The 15,528-nt window shown below is 25.5% G+C and overlaps 3 protein-coding genes across 9 annotated transcripts in view; 1 reads left to right on the forward strand and 2 right to left on the reverse strand.

Moving 5' to 3' along the window:
* LOC129618463 (sortilin-related receptor-like) overlaps nt 1-2,289 on the reverse strand; it is a 65,942-nt gene extending 63,653 nt beyond the window's left edge. The window contains exons 1-2 of the mRNA XM_055533241.1: nt 1,474-2,289; nt 1,277-1,359 (exon numbers count right to left, since the gene is read on the reverse strand). Coding sequence (XP_055389216.1) covers nt 1,277-1,359; nt 1,474-1,930 — 540 coding nt within the window. The 5' untranslated portion in view covers nt 1,931-2,289. The remainder of the gene's footprint in view (nt 1-1,276; nt 1,360-1,473) is intronic.
* A 4,683-nt stretch (nt 2,290-6,972) lies between these two features.
* LOC129605269 (signal recognition particle receptor subunit alpha homolog) lies at nt 6,973-9,666 on the reverse strand. Its single transcript, XM_055514955.1, has 3 exons — nt 9,395-9,666; nt 8,461-9,126; nt 6,973-8,386 (listed from the first exon to the last, which is right to left on the reverse strand). Exons 1-3 carry the CDS (start codon nt 9,509-9,511, stop codon nt 7,280-7,282), a joined length of 1,890 nt encoding a protein of 629 aa, XP_055370930.1. The 5' UTR covers nt 9,512-9,666; the 3' UTR covers nt 6,973-7,279.
* Nucleotides 9,667-11,363: 1,697 nt separating this feature from the next.
* Nucleotides 11,364-15,528, forward strand: part of LOC129619008 (spectrin beta chain) — a 119,741-nt gene continuing 115,576 nt past the window's right edge. For 4 of the 7 annotated variants that reach the window (XM_055534561.1, XM_055514758.1, XM_055534618.1 and 1 more), the window contains exons 1-2: nt 11,365-11,618; nt 11,901-12,296. The gene's annotated coding sequence lies outside the window, so the exon portion shown is untranslated. Of the gene's footprint in view, nt 11,623-11,900; nt 12,297-15,528 lie in introns of all 7 variants that reach the window. The other 3 variants (XM_055534311.1, XM_055534091.1, XM_055534170.1) reach the window with 2 other exon arrangements.

Genomic DNA, 15,528 nt, shown 5'->3' on the forward strand with positions numbered 1-15,528 from the left:
TATTTGGAATTTATTTAAGTAAGAACTCTCCCCAATTCTTTTTTCTCCTTTGCTTCACCTTTATGGGTTTTTCCGCACAAAAAAATATCATTAAAATCGCATTCACATGTTATTATCTACACGGACTTACAATGAAATCAAATATAATTTCATCTAATAAAATATAGATTTCACATCAAATTAAAATCAAATTCGTGGCAGCATTTTATTCATAAAATATTTACAAGTACCTATTTACCTTGGTCTATAGAAAAAATGCTTTCATTTTCTATGAAACTATCTGAATTTTTTATGAATCTTCACATAATTATTATCGGCATTCATATGATTTTATTGAAATAATTTAAAGAAAATTTTTTTGAATCTGCATGCAATTTTTACACACATATCTACATATGTAATAAGGAAAAGAAAATTAACAAGATAAGTAAATAAACTGGATGTTATTAGAAAAACTAGGTATACCTATACCCAAACAATATATTTGAAAAGAAAATATTTAAAGATTAAAATTAATTTTATTATTAATTATTTATAAAACGAAAAAAAAAAAAAAAACAAAGTGAATGTTTAAATTAAAACCTGTTCTTATAATATTATCATTAAAAAGTATTCTAACTACATACATATGTAAAATTTATAACTTGTGTTACTTTATTATTATTTTGTAGATAAGTACAATGATATTCTATTATTAGTTCAACTGTTGAAATAAACACAGCCAGAATTCAGAATCGCAAAGTCGGATTTAATTAAACAAACAATTAAAAAAATTTTTTGAAGGTTTCCTTATTCTTAAGTTCATACTCTTTTAGAACGGAGATACTTTAAGCATCTTTCCTATCTATAAATATAAGTTCTATTCAAAACAGATAATTCATTATAATACATTATAATGAAAATTGTCCAAGATAAAAATGTGACGGCATAAAATTGAGAGAAATATGTAGGTTATTGTTAATTTTTTTGCTGGACAAAAATATACCATGTAAAAAATTTACAGGAGCATTTTATATTGGACAGACCTACAGTGTGTGCAGCTAAAGATCTGTATGCTAAGAAATATATTTGCACCCAAATATAATATGAAAGTAATTTCAAACTTCTTAAATAACAAGTTTTTTCATTATTACTATGTATTTTAATTCTATTACTCTTATTATTATTATTATTATTATTATTACTGCTTTCACTTAAATATTTCATATGTTTTATATACTGTATTTAGCATATAAGCATATACATATGTATATACAAATAAAAAAAACTTGCTTACCTTGACAGTGATATTACGATGTTGATGTTTATTTCCATCGTTTAATGGCGGCTTAATTGTTGATGCTGTAGTTGTCTTTCCTCCTGATGATGTATCAATTTTATTATTATGAATAATGATTATTAATTATTGTTATTATTATGTGAAGAATTATTATTATTATGACAATTTTATAAAATTCAATCCATAAATTTTACCTCCTAATCCAACATTTCCTCCATTTGTATTACTACTACCACCATCAGCACCACCACCCCCCGTTTCAATATTTGATATTGTTGAAGCACTTGAGAATGTTGATGACTTTGATGAGGTTGCAGTAGCAGATACTGATGATGCCGATGATGTTTTTGCTGCATTTCCCGATGTATTTGGATTGCTTAATGTCGCATCTCTTTTGTGACGAAATTTTTCTATTTTATCATAAATATTAAAATCACTATTTTCATTATTATTATTTTCAATTGATCTACTAATTATAAATGGTTTACGTATTGAATCTCTTTCTTCTTTTAAATCAACATGTAATAATGTTGGCTTATCACCATACCGAACGCAATTTATTTTTTTCGGTAAATTTAATATAATTAAATTAAAAAATAAAAATATTGTTATTATATCGAATATAAAATTAGATTGCCACGACTTTGGCATTTTTAATTGCTTTTTTTCTATTCCTCTTTTTTTAACTTAATGCAAATTTTTTTTCGATTAAACAAACTAACTTTTTCAAATCACTTTTATCTTATTACTTCATTTGGAATTATTTTTTTTTCCTTGACTTTTTAATGAGCAAAAAATTTATTTCTTTTGAATTAAAATAAAAAAATAATCAAAACTTTTTATTCCACGACGATTTATTTTTTTTTTTCAAAGTACTTTAAACTTTCTACAATTTGTTATTTTTTTTCCACACACACTATTCCATATACGTTCGACGTCAACGAATACTAAAATTTTCTTTTTCCCTTTTTTCTGTTCAATTCATTTAAAATGAAATGCGAATGCGTCTTTTCTTTCTTCTTTCATCAAAAAATAAATACGGTTGCAAAAAATTGACATTTAATGTCATTTTATAAAACTGTCAAAATCATACAAGCTACCGTTGTTTTAATTTTTATGGTAGTTTATTTTAGAGAATTAGAATTGTTCTATAACTAAATGCGGTTGTCAAAATTATAAAAATTTGAAAACCCTCTTAAAAATTTTAGTTTTAGCGTTTCATTATCATCAGGGCTCAAACAGGGCTGTTGTTTGAGAAATATTCATAAAAGGGAGCCGTTTTCAAAAAAGTGGAGCCAATTCCTATATTTCATAAAAAACAATTTATCATCGTACGAATACAAAAAAAAACGGGAAAACAAAACACAAACTTTGAAAAAAAATTATTAACAAATTATAAATTCGAATTAAAAAATATCACAATAAAAACTTAAACTTAAAATATTATTTTTTACATGAAACTTCATATAGGTTGGTAAATTTTTTTAAGTTTAGGCTCTAGTTATGATGATTAGAAAATTTCCTTAATACATTAAAAAAACCTAGTAAAAATGTCAATGACATTTTTTTCTGACCATATGTTTTCTGCCTTATTCATTTCCTTATATTATAGATTAAAATGGTGTTGAAAAAGCTTACTCCAAATAAAAAAAAGTGTACTTCAAATTTTCTTTCTACTGTAAGTTTAAATAAGATCACAACTTGATTCCTAGCTTTTCGCATCAATATTTTTAAATAATTATTTTGAATTTAAAATTTTGCTTACCATTTCAACACAAAAGGACTTTTTCAATTTAGTTTTAATCAAATTACCAGAAGAAAATACCATTTCAGCTGCCGCTCTTCAACGCGCTAAACTGAGGGAGCTTTAAATAAATTTTTCAAGTTTTCAACAATATACTCGTACGAATTCAATCAAAATGTCTTAATTGCAATATTATCGTCTATTGAAAATATTCTATAACATATTTCATCGGCTGACGTCGACGAATTTTCTCAAGTTTGGTTATTTGACACATTTTTTTGACTAAATGATTAACTTAACTACAAAAAGATAGATGGCGGCTTTTGAATTAGCAGAAGAAGGTCTTGTCAAAAAATTTTTAAATATATGTTGCCAATTTTTTTATTTAGAATTTATATTTTTGAACTAAAAAATTTTTTCAAGAATAATTATCAATATTGTTTTTGGGTCCGACTGAGGAAAAAACAAAATCGGAGCCAAAATGCAAAAGGAGGAGCCGGAACTCAATTTTTCAAATCGGAGCCAAACGACTGCTCTGCTTATCATACATTGTTAATAGATTTCGTTTGATGAGAATTGTATGGTTTTTTATTTTTTCCATCAAACAAAATTCATGGACCCATCCAACCAGCGTTTCCATTTGGATACAATTATATCCATTTGGATACATATTTGTTTTAAATTTGGCTTGGATACAAAGATACTCAAATCTGCTAAAATGCTTAAATTGGTTACATTAGAAAATTTTGCCGAAATATGGATACATTTATTTCTTAAATGAGTACTGTCTCTTCCTTATTCAAATCTAGAACAAGAAGGTACCAGAAATATTTAGTGTAAGCTAGGTGTAATAGAAAATACTTTGACTGTACATATTTTTTAAAATTTGCCATTTTTCATGGTGAATCGTCTTTACCACATAGTTCAACAACTACTGAACATATGCATATGTATTTCCCGACCTAATCTTTTGATTTCTTAAAAAATTTACTATAAATAAGAAAACTCTTTTAGAATAAAACAAATTAATATTAATTATGAGTTAATTTATAAAATTATTAAGACGACTTAGTATATTAATTCTACTTTAAGAAGTTGGATACATTTTGGATACATTTTTTTCTCGAAATTCGATGCATTTTGTTTTTTCCGAATGGGAACACTGCAACTTTCAACTTTCATCAAGTTTCCACCAGAACAGTGTTTGACAGTTAATGTCAATTTTGTTATTACCAGCACTAGCATGTAAGTAAAGAGAAAAACTTATTTAGAAAAATATTAAAACAGGATGTTATTTAAATTCTTTTAATATTTCCTTTTTTTGCTTCCAATATTTAATTTTCAATTATTTTCAAACTTAACATTAAATTAGTGTATGTATGGTAGAGAAAAATTTAGTGAAGTTAGGATTGTTTAAATATAAATATAAGATCTTACAAAGCAATGCAAGATTGTCAAAACTTTTAAAAAGGAATGCACTGTAAGTTTGTCGAAACCAAAAAGAAGCAATAAAATTTCGAAATCTTTGTTGCACAAAATCTATTTATACCCAACATGACAAAGAAGTTTCGTACCCATACTTTGTTTAATATATGTATAACCATAAACTAACTTTTGACAGATATTGTTTATTGAACTTTATGTTAGTTTAGTATAAAAATTGAAAAAAAATTCAAAATGCACCGTAACTCAAATCAAAAAAAAATTCTCATTTCAAAAAAAAAAAAATAAACAAGACAAGAAAGTTGAAAAAAACTTAATAAAAGTGGTGATAAACGTAAAATATCAAAATATTTGTCAAACACATGCAAAAATTATTTAGATATGCCAAAGAGCGAAAATTTTGATTTTGAAATAATATATGAGTGTGATATTTAGAAAAAGCAAACACATCAAGCAAATTTTCAAAATCAAGCAACCGACCTAAATTTTTTGTTGCAATTTTACGCAACAAAAAATTTAGGTCGGTCTGGGATAAAACTTGAAAGAACTTTTAAAAGAAAGACAATGACAAAATTTCGTGTAAAATGTAAAAAACGTAAAAAAAACCATTTATGAAATTTTGAAAAAAAAAAGTTATTTTTTAAATAGTTTTTTTTCCAAAAATAAAACCTTCTGATATAACCAAAAAAAAAATGTTTCGACAGCTGTAAGATTTTTAAAGTTTTTACAACACTAAAATTTTTACTCTACAAAACTTGAAAAAAACTTTAAACATTGAGAAAATGAGAATGTCATCATATTCTCTTTGTTCAAAAAGTATTATCCCAGACGCTTTGCATGCAAAAACTTTATTAAGTTTTAAAAATTTTCTTATACCAGACTTTTATTGCTAATGAAAAAAAGTTTTTTTAAAAACAAAATCTTCTCACATTATTGAGAAGTACATATGTTTTGACAGCTTTTTAATTTTCGAATTATTTAAAAATTTAAATTTTACTTTACAAAACTTGAAAACATTTTAACTATTGATAAAATGCTGATGGATAGTCATACTTTTTGATATAGAAGACTCTTAGTTCTCCAAAATACCATCTCTGAAGAATATTAAAAAAGCGAAAAAATAAATTGAAAAAAAAGTACTTTTTTAACGAAATATGTAATTAATTTTTAGAGAACCTTTTATTTCAGTCTTCAGTACAACAGTATTTAGGTATTTTTTAGGAAATTAATCTTATTCTTACCTAATCTGAAAATACTTACCACTTACATTTAAACATGCCTAATATCAAACTGAAAAATCTCGAAGAACAACTGAAGTTATGAAATTAAGAGAAGAACGGAGAAATTCGCATTATATGAACTTATGCGAGGTTGACATAAATTAATGCAGTTTTAAATCATCTGGGCATTTGGTTTAATTCATAATATGTAGGTATCTGGAACATTTAATAAAATCCACAAACAATGACAATTGTAATTGAAATACGTTCACATTCAATAGTAAAAGAAAATTGCCGACAGGTGTAAACAAAAAGATTTATACTTTTTGTTTAAAAAAGTAAGAGGAATTTTTTTGTCAAGTTTAAATGTGATTTTAAGCGAGTGAAATTAAATTATATTAGACATTTTGGTTTCGAGAATTACGTGATTTTTTTTTGTATGTTTACATACTGTATGGACAGAGAGTGGAAGAAAATTTTTGAAACCAGCACAGCAAATGATTTTTATATGCTGCAACTTAAATACCGAACTCAACCAAAATCAGAACGAAACCTTTTTTCATCTCAAACGTATTAAAGGAAATAGAATTCAAAATAGATAAACAAGAACAAATATTTTTCTTCTTAAAAATTTTCACTACCACTGAACAATGACGTTTAAATCGAAACTCGATGATTTCAATCGAATGTATGAAAAAGACAATTTCGCAATCGCATACAATTGAATATTATTCCCTATTGAATGAACTAAATGCTTAACGGTTATTAAAAAAGTGTTATCAAATTACAAAACATTACTCGCATAAAAGCAGTTAATATTTATGATTAATTGAGCGTTTAGACTCATTATACCTTTTTTATATATGATGAGTGTTTAGATTTAAAAGAAAACAATTTGTTGTTAGTCTTCACTTTTTAATAAAAGTATTTAAAAGTCAAATTATCGGTGAAAGTAGATTTAGAATCCAAGTTCTCAGTATTTTCTAATGGATGCTTCACTTTTCCAATAAGATTAGTCATTTTTACAATTAGACTTTTACATTTTTTCTTAAATTATCGACTGAATGTCTCATTTTCAAAAAGAAAGTGAATAAATTTTGCACGCATTTTAGAAAAAAAAAACGAGATAAGTATAATAAGTCTTCTCACTCGAAAATTACATTATACAAGTGTATGATAGTTATACGCTTTCTTCTCACCTTCCGAGCAAAATAAGACAACAAAATAAAAACAGCATTTTTAAAGTAAGTATTTATATTTTATTGGATTTGTTACCACATTAACAAAAAAAAAAAATCGTGTTCCTCTCAATTTTATTAATATTGAATTTAAAATTCATTATTTTTCTCAGCTAATTTTTTTGAATTTAAATATACCTAATCGTATTTATAAATAAAATGCATGTAAAAGCATTAAAAAATTCAATAACAAAACAACATATAAAAACTTGTTTCCTAAATAAAATTATGAAAAAATATATCCATGATATTGTTGAAAATATTTTTATATTGAAATACATTGACCATTCATTTCCGCTTTTAAAATATTTATTACCTGTAGAAATATATTTATTCCGTGTTTCGTAATTCTTTTTCATTTCATCAGGGCTGTTACAACAGCTTTAGCGTTAATAGCTTTTAAATCAGTATAAGTTTGTCCAGTACCAACAAAAACAATAGGTTGTCCTGTAATATATGTCATTGAAATAGCAGCACCAACTTTATCATCAATTGTATCAAATTTTGTCAAAACAATCCCATCAATAATATGCGGATTTTCATTAGATGAAAAGTCAGCCAATGCCTGATTGAATTTAACTAACTGATCAACAGCTTCGTTACCAACCAATGCTTCGCCAACAAACAATACCAAATCTGGTTCATTAACTTTAATTAATTTGGCCAAAGCTCTCATTAATGGTTCGTTGTCCTGCATTCTCCCAGCAGTATCTACTAGTACAATATCTTTGTTACTTTCTTTTGCATATCTTATAGCTTCCATTGCTATTCCAGCTGCATCTTTTCCGTAACCTTTTTCATATAACTCAACCATGGTGCGTCCGTTATGTTTTTCTGATGGGTGTAAAGCATTCAAATGGCGGGTATGAGTTCTTAGTTGTTCAACAGCACCAGCACGAAATGTATCACATGCTGCTATCAGTACATTAAAATTATTCTCAATCAGCCAAAAACAAATCTTTGCTAAATTTGTCGACTTTCCAACACCGTTTACACCGCAAAAAGTCATAACATATGGACGATTATTTTTTTTAGCCTCCATTGAGTCTCGCAAAATATCAACTCTACGTTTAGGTGATAAAATTTGTACCAAGGCATCTGTTAAGGTTGATTTAACAGTTGCTTGAATAGTTTCAAATGTACCCAAAACTTTTCCTTCTAGTTTTGTAGCTACAGAATCACATAATTTGCAAGCTATATCAGCAGCTACATTTTTTGATATTAAGTGATCTTTCAATTTGTCTAATGCTGGAGACATATCACTTCTCGATAGAGCTTTGGAACCGACCAAACCTTTGAATAATGAAAACATTCCGCCACCTGATTTTTTATTTGATGTACTATTCGGTTTCGACTGGTTCTTTTGCGCGACATATTCTTCTTCAGATTCCGACTCTGAGTATTCTTCACTTTCACTTTCTACTTGTAAATCCTGTATACCACCTTTCATTGTCCCAATCATCTGAAATAATTTTTTTTATTAAATATTTGTTGTTTATCATTTTACGGAAATTTGTATATAATTTGTATATATACCTCGTTTTGATGGTCAAAATCGCTTCTCATATCTTCTGGTTTATCTTTAGATCTGTCTAAGTTCGGCATATCCCGATTTGTACCACCTAAATCCCAAACTCTGGGCTTTTTACAAGATTTTTCCTTTTCTGGTTTAGGACTCTTTTTTTCTTTATTTTTACCTTGTTTTCCTCCCATTTTTTCCATTAATTTTTTGCGATTGGCTAGAATAACTTCCTCACGACTTGGATTTATTTCGAATGAGTTATTTTGCTCCTTTTCAGCTTCCACAATTTTAACTGATTTTTTCGCCGATTGACCGCTACTTTTGTCATTCATGTCACCTCTACGTTCTATCATTGATGCTACAGTCTTTTTAGATTTCGCAGAATCTTCATATGATCTCATCTGCTTTGGAATTTTTAATTGAGTTCGACCCCATTCCTCCGCTAGCTCCAAGATCTTATGAAATTCTTGCTCAAATTCATAGTTCATGTAATTTCGACTCGCTGATTGTAGCTCATTTTTATATTTATCTCTAAATTCCAAATGTACGTCTGTCAAAAATTTATCCACATATGACAATTGCAGTATTTTTTGAAACGCAACCACGAATACCAATTCAAATTCATTATCCAATTTATACTGCAACGTTAAATTATCGCTATCAAAAGATCCAGATCTTTCCTGTAAATAAAAGTAAATTTAAATTTTCAGAAAAGCATTCAAAATAAATTAAATTAATTTAATAGGAAAATTTGATAAAAAAATATTCAGCTATAATTTTTGGATATCAAAATTTTTTACGTGCAAATTTAGTTACTAAATTACGTGCAAAAAATAATACTATCTTAGATCTGTATTAAGCAAATTGCGAAATTATTAAAATTAGGTACCTTGAACGTAATTAGCATATATACATAAAAAATTTAAAAAAATCGATCATTATTTTTACCTGTAATATGACCGTCCTAATTAAAGCATTCACTGAGGGTGCAAACAATTGCTTCGTGCCACGAAAGCACCACAAAACAATTCCACCTTTTGTGAATATTGTGAATAAGTCTAACATAATTTTAAATTCAGTTCGAAATTTATTTTTAAATACCTAAATTTCCACTTTTACTTTTAAAACAACAATAAACAAAAGAAAACGAAAACAAAAATTATTATTTACTAGACAGCTTTATATTTACAACCTTGCTTTGTTACACAGAAATAAAAAAATGTGCATAGGTTTTTTTTACTTTTGACTTTTTTTATTATGACATATGATGTTTTGATGTGCTGGCGTGATTTAATATTGCTCTTGTCAAAATTGAATTATTTTAAAATTTCCTTTCTCTCAAATTCAAAATAATACTTTTTTCCTTTTGAAATATTCACAATAAAAACTGATTTTTTCTTGTAGTTTTGATTTATTTAAATAATAGACGGCTGCTTTACGAAAAATTCTACTCAACTCATTAAAATTAAACTGCTGAATGGTATTTTTTTGGGAAGTGACTTTTTTAACCTTTAAATTAAAGCGCAAATACAACGTATTTGAACTTTTTGATTTTAACAACGTGTAGGTACAACGTAATTGAATTTTTGACTTTGACAACTGTGAGTTGCGTACCTAAGCCCCCAGCCTATTAGAATTTTTAATTTTGACAATGCGTAAGTACATTTTCTTCTGTTTTTTTTTTTTTCTTTTAATGTCAAATTGATCTGTTTATTCCCATTTCACATAATATGCAAAACACGAACTTAAAATTGACCAATATAAACTTCTTTTAGAAAATAATTTTATATTTTAGAAACTTAAAAATTAACTTTTTTTTTGGAAAATTCAAAATGAATTTTTGAAAATAAATGTCAGACTAGGTGTGTTCAATTCATTTACTTTGTGCGTTTTGCCATTTCTGTGCATTCTACGCACTGATTATTTCTCTTTAATATTCCGATGAAATAACAAACAAAATTTTTTCAAACAATACAATTGTTATAAATATATGAAATATGTAATTTTGAAAAAAAAAATTATAAGGAGGACTAGCTTTCATAATTTGAATCATTTGACATCATACAACGATATATACATATCGTGAAAAAAAAATGAAGTGACACGCATATTGTAAGCAAAAATGAATTTTAAAAACTTAAAAGACTTATGTCAGAAGTTCATAATTTAAGTGTATATATTAAGCTGGATTCATTGGTTGGATAAAGATACAAAATTCCAATTAACAAATAACAAAAAAATACAAAAATCCAATTGAGAAATGAGTAACCTTATTGGAAAAATTAAATATCCATTAGAAAACTGAATTCTGATTTTAATTTTCACTTCACTTCAGTGAAAAATGAGATACACCATTTGGCTCTTAATGGTTAATTTAATGGCTTACTGGTTCGCAAATTGTAAGTATAATCACTATTATTCCATTTCGATGGTATGTTTATTATAACGCAATAGTTTAGAATTTCAAACAAAAGAACATACATATATTTGTTTCTTTTGTGCAATTGATAAAAGAGGAAATTGTTTTGTAATTTACATATAATAACAACTGCTGCAGTTTCTGCAAACTATAAAATATAGAAAATAAGACTAGACTATAGCTGTAAACAACGATTAAATAGAAGCGGTCTTATTAATTATACTAGAACTAGATATAAAATTAAATATTAAAATTAAAACAAAGTTATTTTAATAATAGATTTTCGTTTAATATGTATTCTTATTTATGTAGATTGTCCGAATTTGTAATTTCAAAATAAGAACTGTTCTCTGATTCTCGTTTAAATGCAAACATACTTTTACTTACGCAAACTCTCTTTTGTGTATGGGAGAAATTTGTGTTGAATGCAACGAACGCTACGCTACTCTCATTATTTGTTAAAAAAAAATTGTTCTTGCACTTTGCAGTGAAATTAAAATAAAGTGACATCATCTAATTTGAGAAAAAAAAAAACTCAAAATTAGGTTATTTTATTTTCGGTAAATTAAAATTTTTTTAAAAATATTATTTGAAGAAATTTTTGCATATTAAAAACAAATTGTTGTTTTATAAAAGTGACAAAAAATAAAGAAAGATCAAATTAAGTTTTAAGTTAAAAAAATTCCTAATTTAATTTGAAGAGTTCAGTTTCAAATGAATGTGTGTGCACTGAGTATCAACTATCAATATTAAGTATGTATGTATTTTGTTTTTTTAAATAAAAAAAGAAAAAGAGCGCAAACTCTCAACAAAGTTCAAAAATATTCTGTAAAAATTTAAAACTTCAAATTATTAAAAATTTAGATGTGGTCTGTCTCTCTTCAATTTTTGGCCTAAATTTATTTAAGTAAAATAAGGATAACAATAGAGTTGAGGAAAAAATCAAGTCTGCAGACTGCAATTTATAACATTCTCTCTTTAAAGAAACTTTTTTTTTATTTATTAATTATTTTCTAAGTTTTCTCTTTATTATAGGTCGGCCATTTAATGTTTTGAGTGACACGAGTTTGGACGGGCGTAATTCAAATTTTTATCCGTGTGTGTCAAATGGAGAAAAATAAATTTTAAAAAAAGTTTTTTTTTTTTGATTTAATATAAAAAAAGAAAAAATAAATTATTAAAGTCAGGTTTTTTTTTAAGTTTTAAGAGGAGTCAAATAAAAATTTTATTTACTGGTGCAAAATATAAGTGAAGAGTTTAAAAAAAAAAAGCAAGAAAAATTTATTAAAAAAAAAAAACTAAAATTAACACAAAAAAAAAAGTTTTAATTTTTTTTTCATTATTTTTATTTTAACGTAAAATTTTTTTGTAAAACGAAATTTGGATAAATTTGGAAGAAAGTATAATTGAATCCTGTATGCAATTGTGTTGGTAAGTCTAATTGGTTTTTCATATATTGCATGCATGCAGATAAACATACATATTTTTATGTGTACATAAAAATTTATATTTTCTACATTAAAATCGCAAACTTCAATTTTTTTTTATATTCTCTATGAAAATTTAAGTAAAATATTATTCTGAGTTTTATTATATAACATTTTATTTCTTATTAACAATTTAATTAAAAAAGTTGTATTGAAAAAAGATAACATATCTCTATTCACAAATTCTCATGGAGAAAACTTTTCCAAATTATTCATTTCAACATAATGTAATTAGTTTTGTATGTACCTGTAAATTTAGGGTTTAGGTACAAAATATATGTACATAATAATAAACATATATGTATACATAGTGACATACTCACTTATATTCTTATTTATGAAACACCACCTGTGCATATCTTGAAAAAATGATAAGAATTATGTATAAATTTTTTTTATTTGTCATTTTCTTTAGATGTATGTATGTATGTACATATGTTACCAATTTCGTAAAATTCTCTTGTGTAAGGTGTACCTTACATATAATTTATTTTTTGTATATTAAATTAAAATATAATATATTTATACATAAATGTACTTAATACTGTTAATAGCAAATTTCTTATAATGAAATACATTACTAATGTGTATTATGTTGTGTATCAGGTACGATTTATATGTTTATTTAATAAAAAATTAATAAAAATTCTTCACAAAAGAAAGGAAAAAAGAGAAGAAAATTAAATATATAATGTAAGCGAAAAGTAGAGCTAAAATATTTAGAAAATTTCGTTGATGAGAGAAAAATTTTAATTGTCAGAATGAGAGATGAGAAAGGGGAATCAATGAATATTTATATCTATAACTTAACTACATTTATATATTAAACATTCATATATACAACACAATAAAATAAATACATAATATTTATAAAATATACACACACATGCAAAAATATCATTAATAAAGTAAAAGACGAATTTTTTTCAACAAAATGATGACATCATACAATTTTTATATCAAATGAAAATTTTGAATTTTTTCATTTATTTTTATGAAAAGTTGATCAAAAAATTCCTAATAAAATGACACTAGTTTTTAAGCCTTGGCCAGATTTTCTATTTAACTTGAATTAATTTAGAAATATTTTAACTTTTAAAACAGTTTTTAAAAAAGAAAAAATAGTCTTAAATATTTTTAATTTGCTAGATATTCATATGTACATAACATATTGTGTATGTACATAGGGAGATTGCAAGTTGATAGGTATAGATAAATTCACTGTTTGAAAATAAAATACATATATTATGATAAAATAATTAAAAAAAATTTTATTATAGGACTAGGTATGTATAAGTTTTATTTTAAAAACAGAAATATTAAAAAGGTCTCAGTCATTGTCACATAGAAAAATTTGTGTAGTGAAAAAAACGGCCTATCTTAATAATATTTTTAAATAAAAATTTTAGTTATGGAAATAGTGTATCAAGATAATATTAAATAATATTGTGGTAAGGATAGTCAAAATAAAAAACAGAAATTTTTTAATATACATATTTAATTATTAATACAAAAAAATAATTTCAATGTGAGGGAAATTTGTTATGGTAAATATAGGAAAATCCTTTTAATACCAGAGAACAGTTACATATCAGAAAACTACAAATGAGCCGAAAGGTTTTTCAAAAATGTGTAATGACGACTCCTCATTATAACAGAAAATATCAATTGAAAATTTTGTTTTATAATTAATTTTTAAACCGAAAAACGGTCAATATTTTTGTTCCATTTATAAGTATGCGAGATATTTAGTAGGGAATTCAGTATGTACAAGGGTGTGTAGGGAAAAATAACAGGTTTTCGATACCTTCTTCACCGGTATTTCATTTCATGGCGGTAAGTTCCTTTTCAACATTTTATAAGATTGATTACAAAAAATTGTTATTAAAACACAAAAAAAAATATGAAAAACTTCAATGTGGGGGGAAATTGTTCTTCAAAAATGTAGAAAATAATTGAGAGACGTTCAATCAACAGAAACATTTAGATACAAATATGTGAAAACGAACTTGATCAAATTAAATTCAGATTAGATTAACCACCGTAAGGAGGTTTGGAAAAGTCATATTATTTACATTTCAATAGTCATATTATTTACGTTTCCATTTTCTAGAAAAATCCATTTAATATCAGAGAACAACTACACATTAGACAACTATAAATGAGCTGGATACAAATGAATTAGTTCTTCTTTTAATGAATTTCGACTGATTAACAAATTTGTGATTAACATTAATGACAACAAAATTTAGTTATTAAAATTTGTTCCAAATTTATTAAACAAAGCCCTGGTAAATATAAGGCCACCGTACTAAAAAGTTTTCCCGAACTACCTCAATAAGGATATAATTCGAATGTTTCTCCTCAATTTATTTTGCTATTATAAAGACATTTAATTGCTGCTTTTTAGGCCCTTCTAATTAAAGTCTTAAAAATATTTTTTTTTGTGCATAATTATAGTTGATCTTACATAATTAAAACTTTTACTTTTATTGGCCAAAATATAATATTAGTTCGTATCCATCAGGCCTCCAAGCTGGAAATATTTTCCGAAATTTTGAATCGGAAAAAAATACAAAAACAATTCTTAATGTTTTATGTTTTTGAAATAAGTATGCCGAATGAAATATTTTTTTATTTTTGAGTATTCTTTATGATTCTCATTTTATTAAGTGTAGTTTCAAAAGCCATCTAGATTATAATTATTATTTTTTTACTTTTTTCTTCAATTTATTTTTTAAATTCTATTTCTTATTCAAAAATTTTACTCTGTAATTCAGTACTCTTCCATTTGGAAGACAAAAAAGGTTGTCTGGTTCGATTTTTTTGAAATTTAAATCTTAAATTTCAAAAAATATGTAGAATAAGTAGAGCCAAAAATATTGATAAATTTCCTTCACACAAATAAATTCCAACACACCTTCCATTTAAACTCCATATAAATTTGGAGTTTATTTTTGATTTGCTGTCTGAGCTTGATGGCCTGATAGATATATATGGCATTAGTTATACCTATATATAAAAATGTAACCAATAGCAACAAATTATTATTTCTACACTACGATTTTGTTCAAACTTGGAATGATTTTGTAGTGTATAAACAAAATTTTAACAATATTTTAGAAATTTAGACATACTACGATTTTCGAAAGTACTTTTTTTTTATCAAACCTCCT

This window comes from Condylostylus longicornis, unplaced genomic scaffold (assembly GCF_029603195.1).
Source record: "Condylostylus longicornis isolate FDR11 unplaced genomic scaffold, ASM2960319v2 ptg000001l, whole genome shotgun sequence".
Lineage (NCBI taxonomy): Eukaryota > Metazoa > Arthropoda > Insecta > Diptera > Dolichopodidae > Condylostylus > Condylostylus longicornis.

Excerpts from the sequence above, each read along its gene's own strand:
- LOC129605269 (XM_055514955.1), bottom strand. The coding sequence starts at position 9,511 with ATGTTAGACTTATTCACAATATTCACAAAAGGTGGAATTGTTTTGTGG. Across the intron at positions 9,127-9,394 it reads TTAGGACGGTCATATTACAG|GAAAGATCTGGATCTTTTGA; the intron begins GTAAAAATAATG and ends TTTTATTTACAG. Across the intron at positions 8,387-8,460 it reads ATTTTGACCATCAAAACGAG|ATGATTGGGACAATGAAAGG; the intron begins GTATATATACAA and ends AAATTATTTCAG.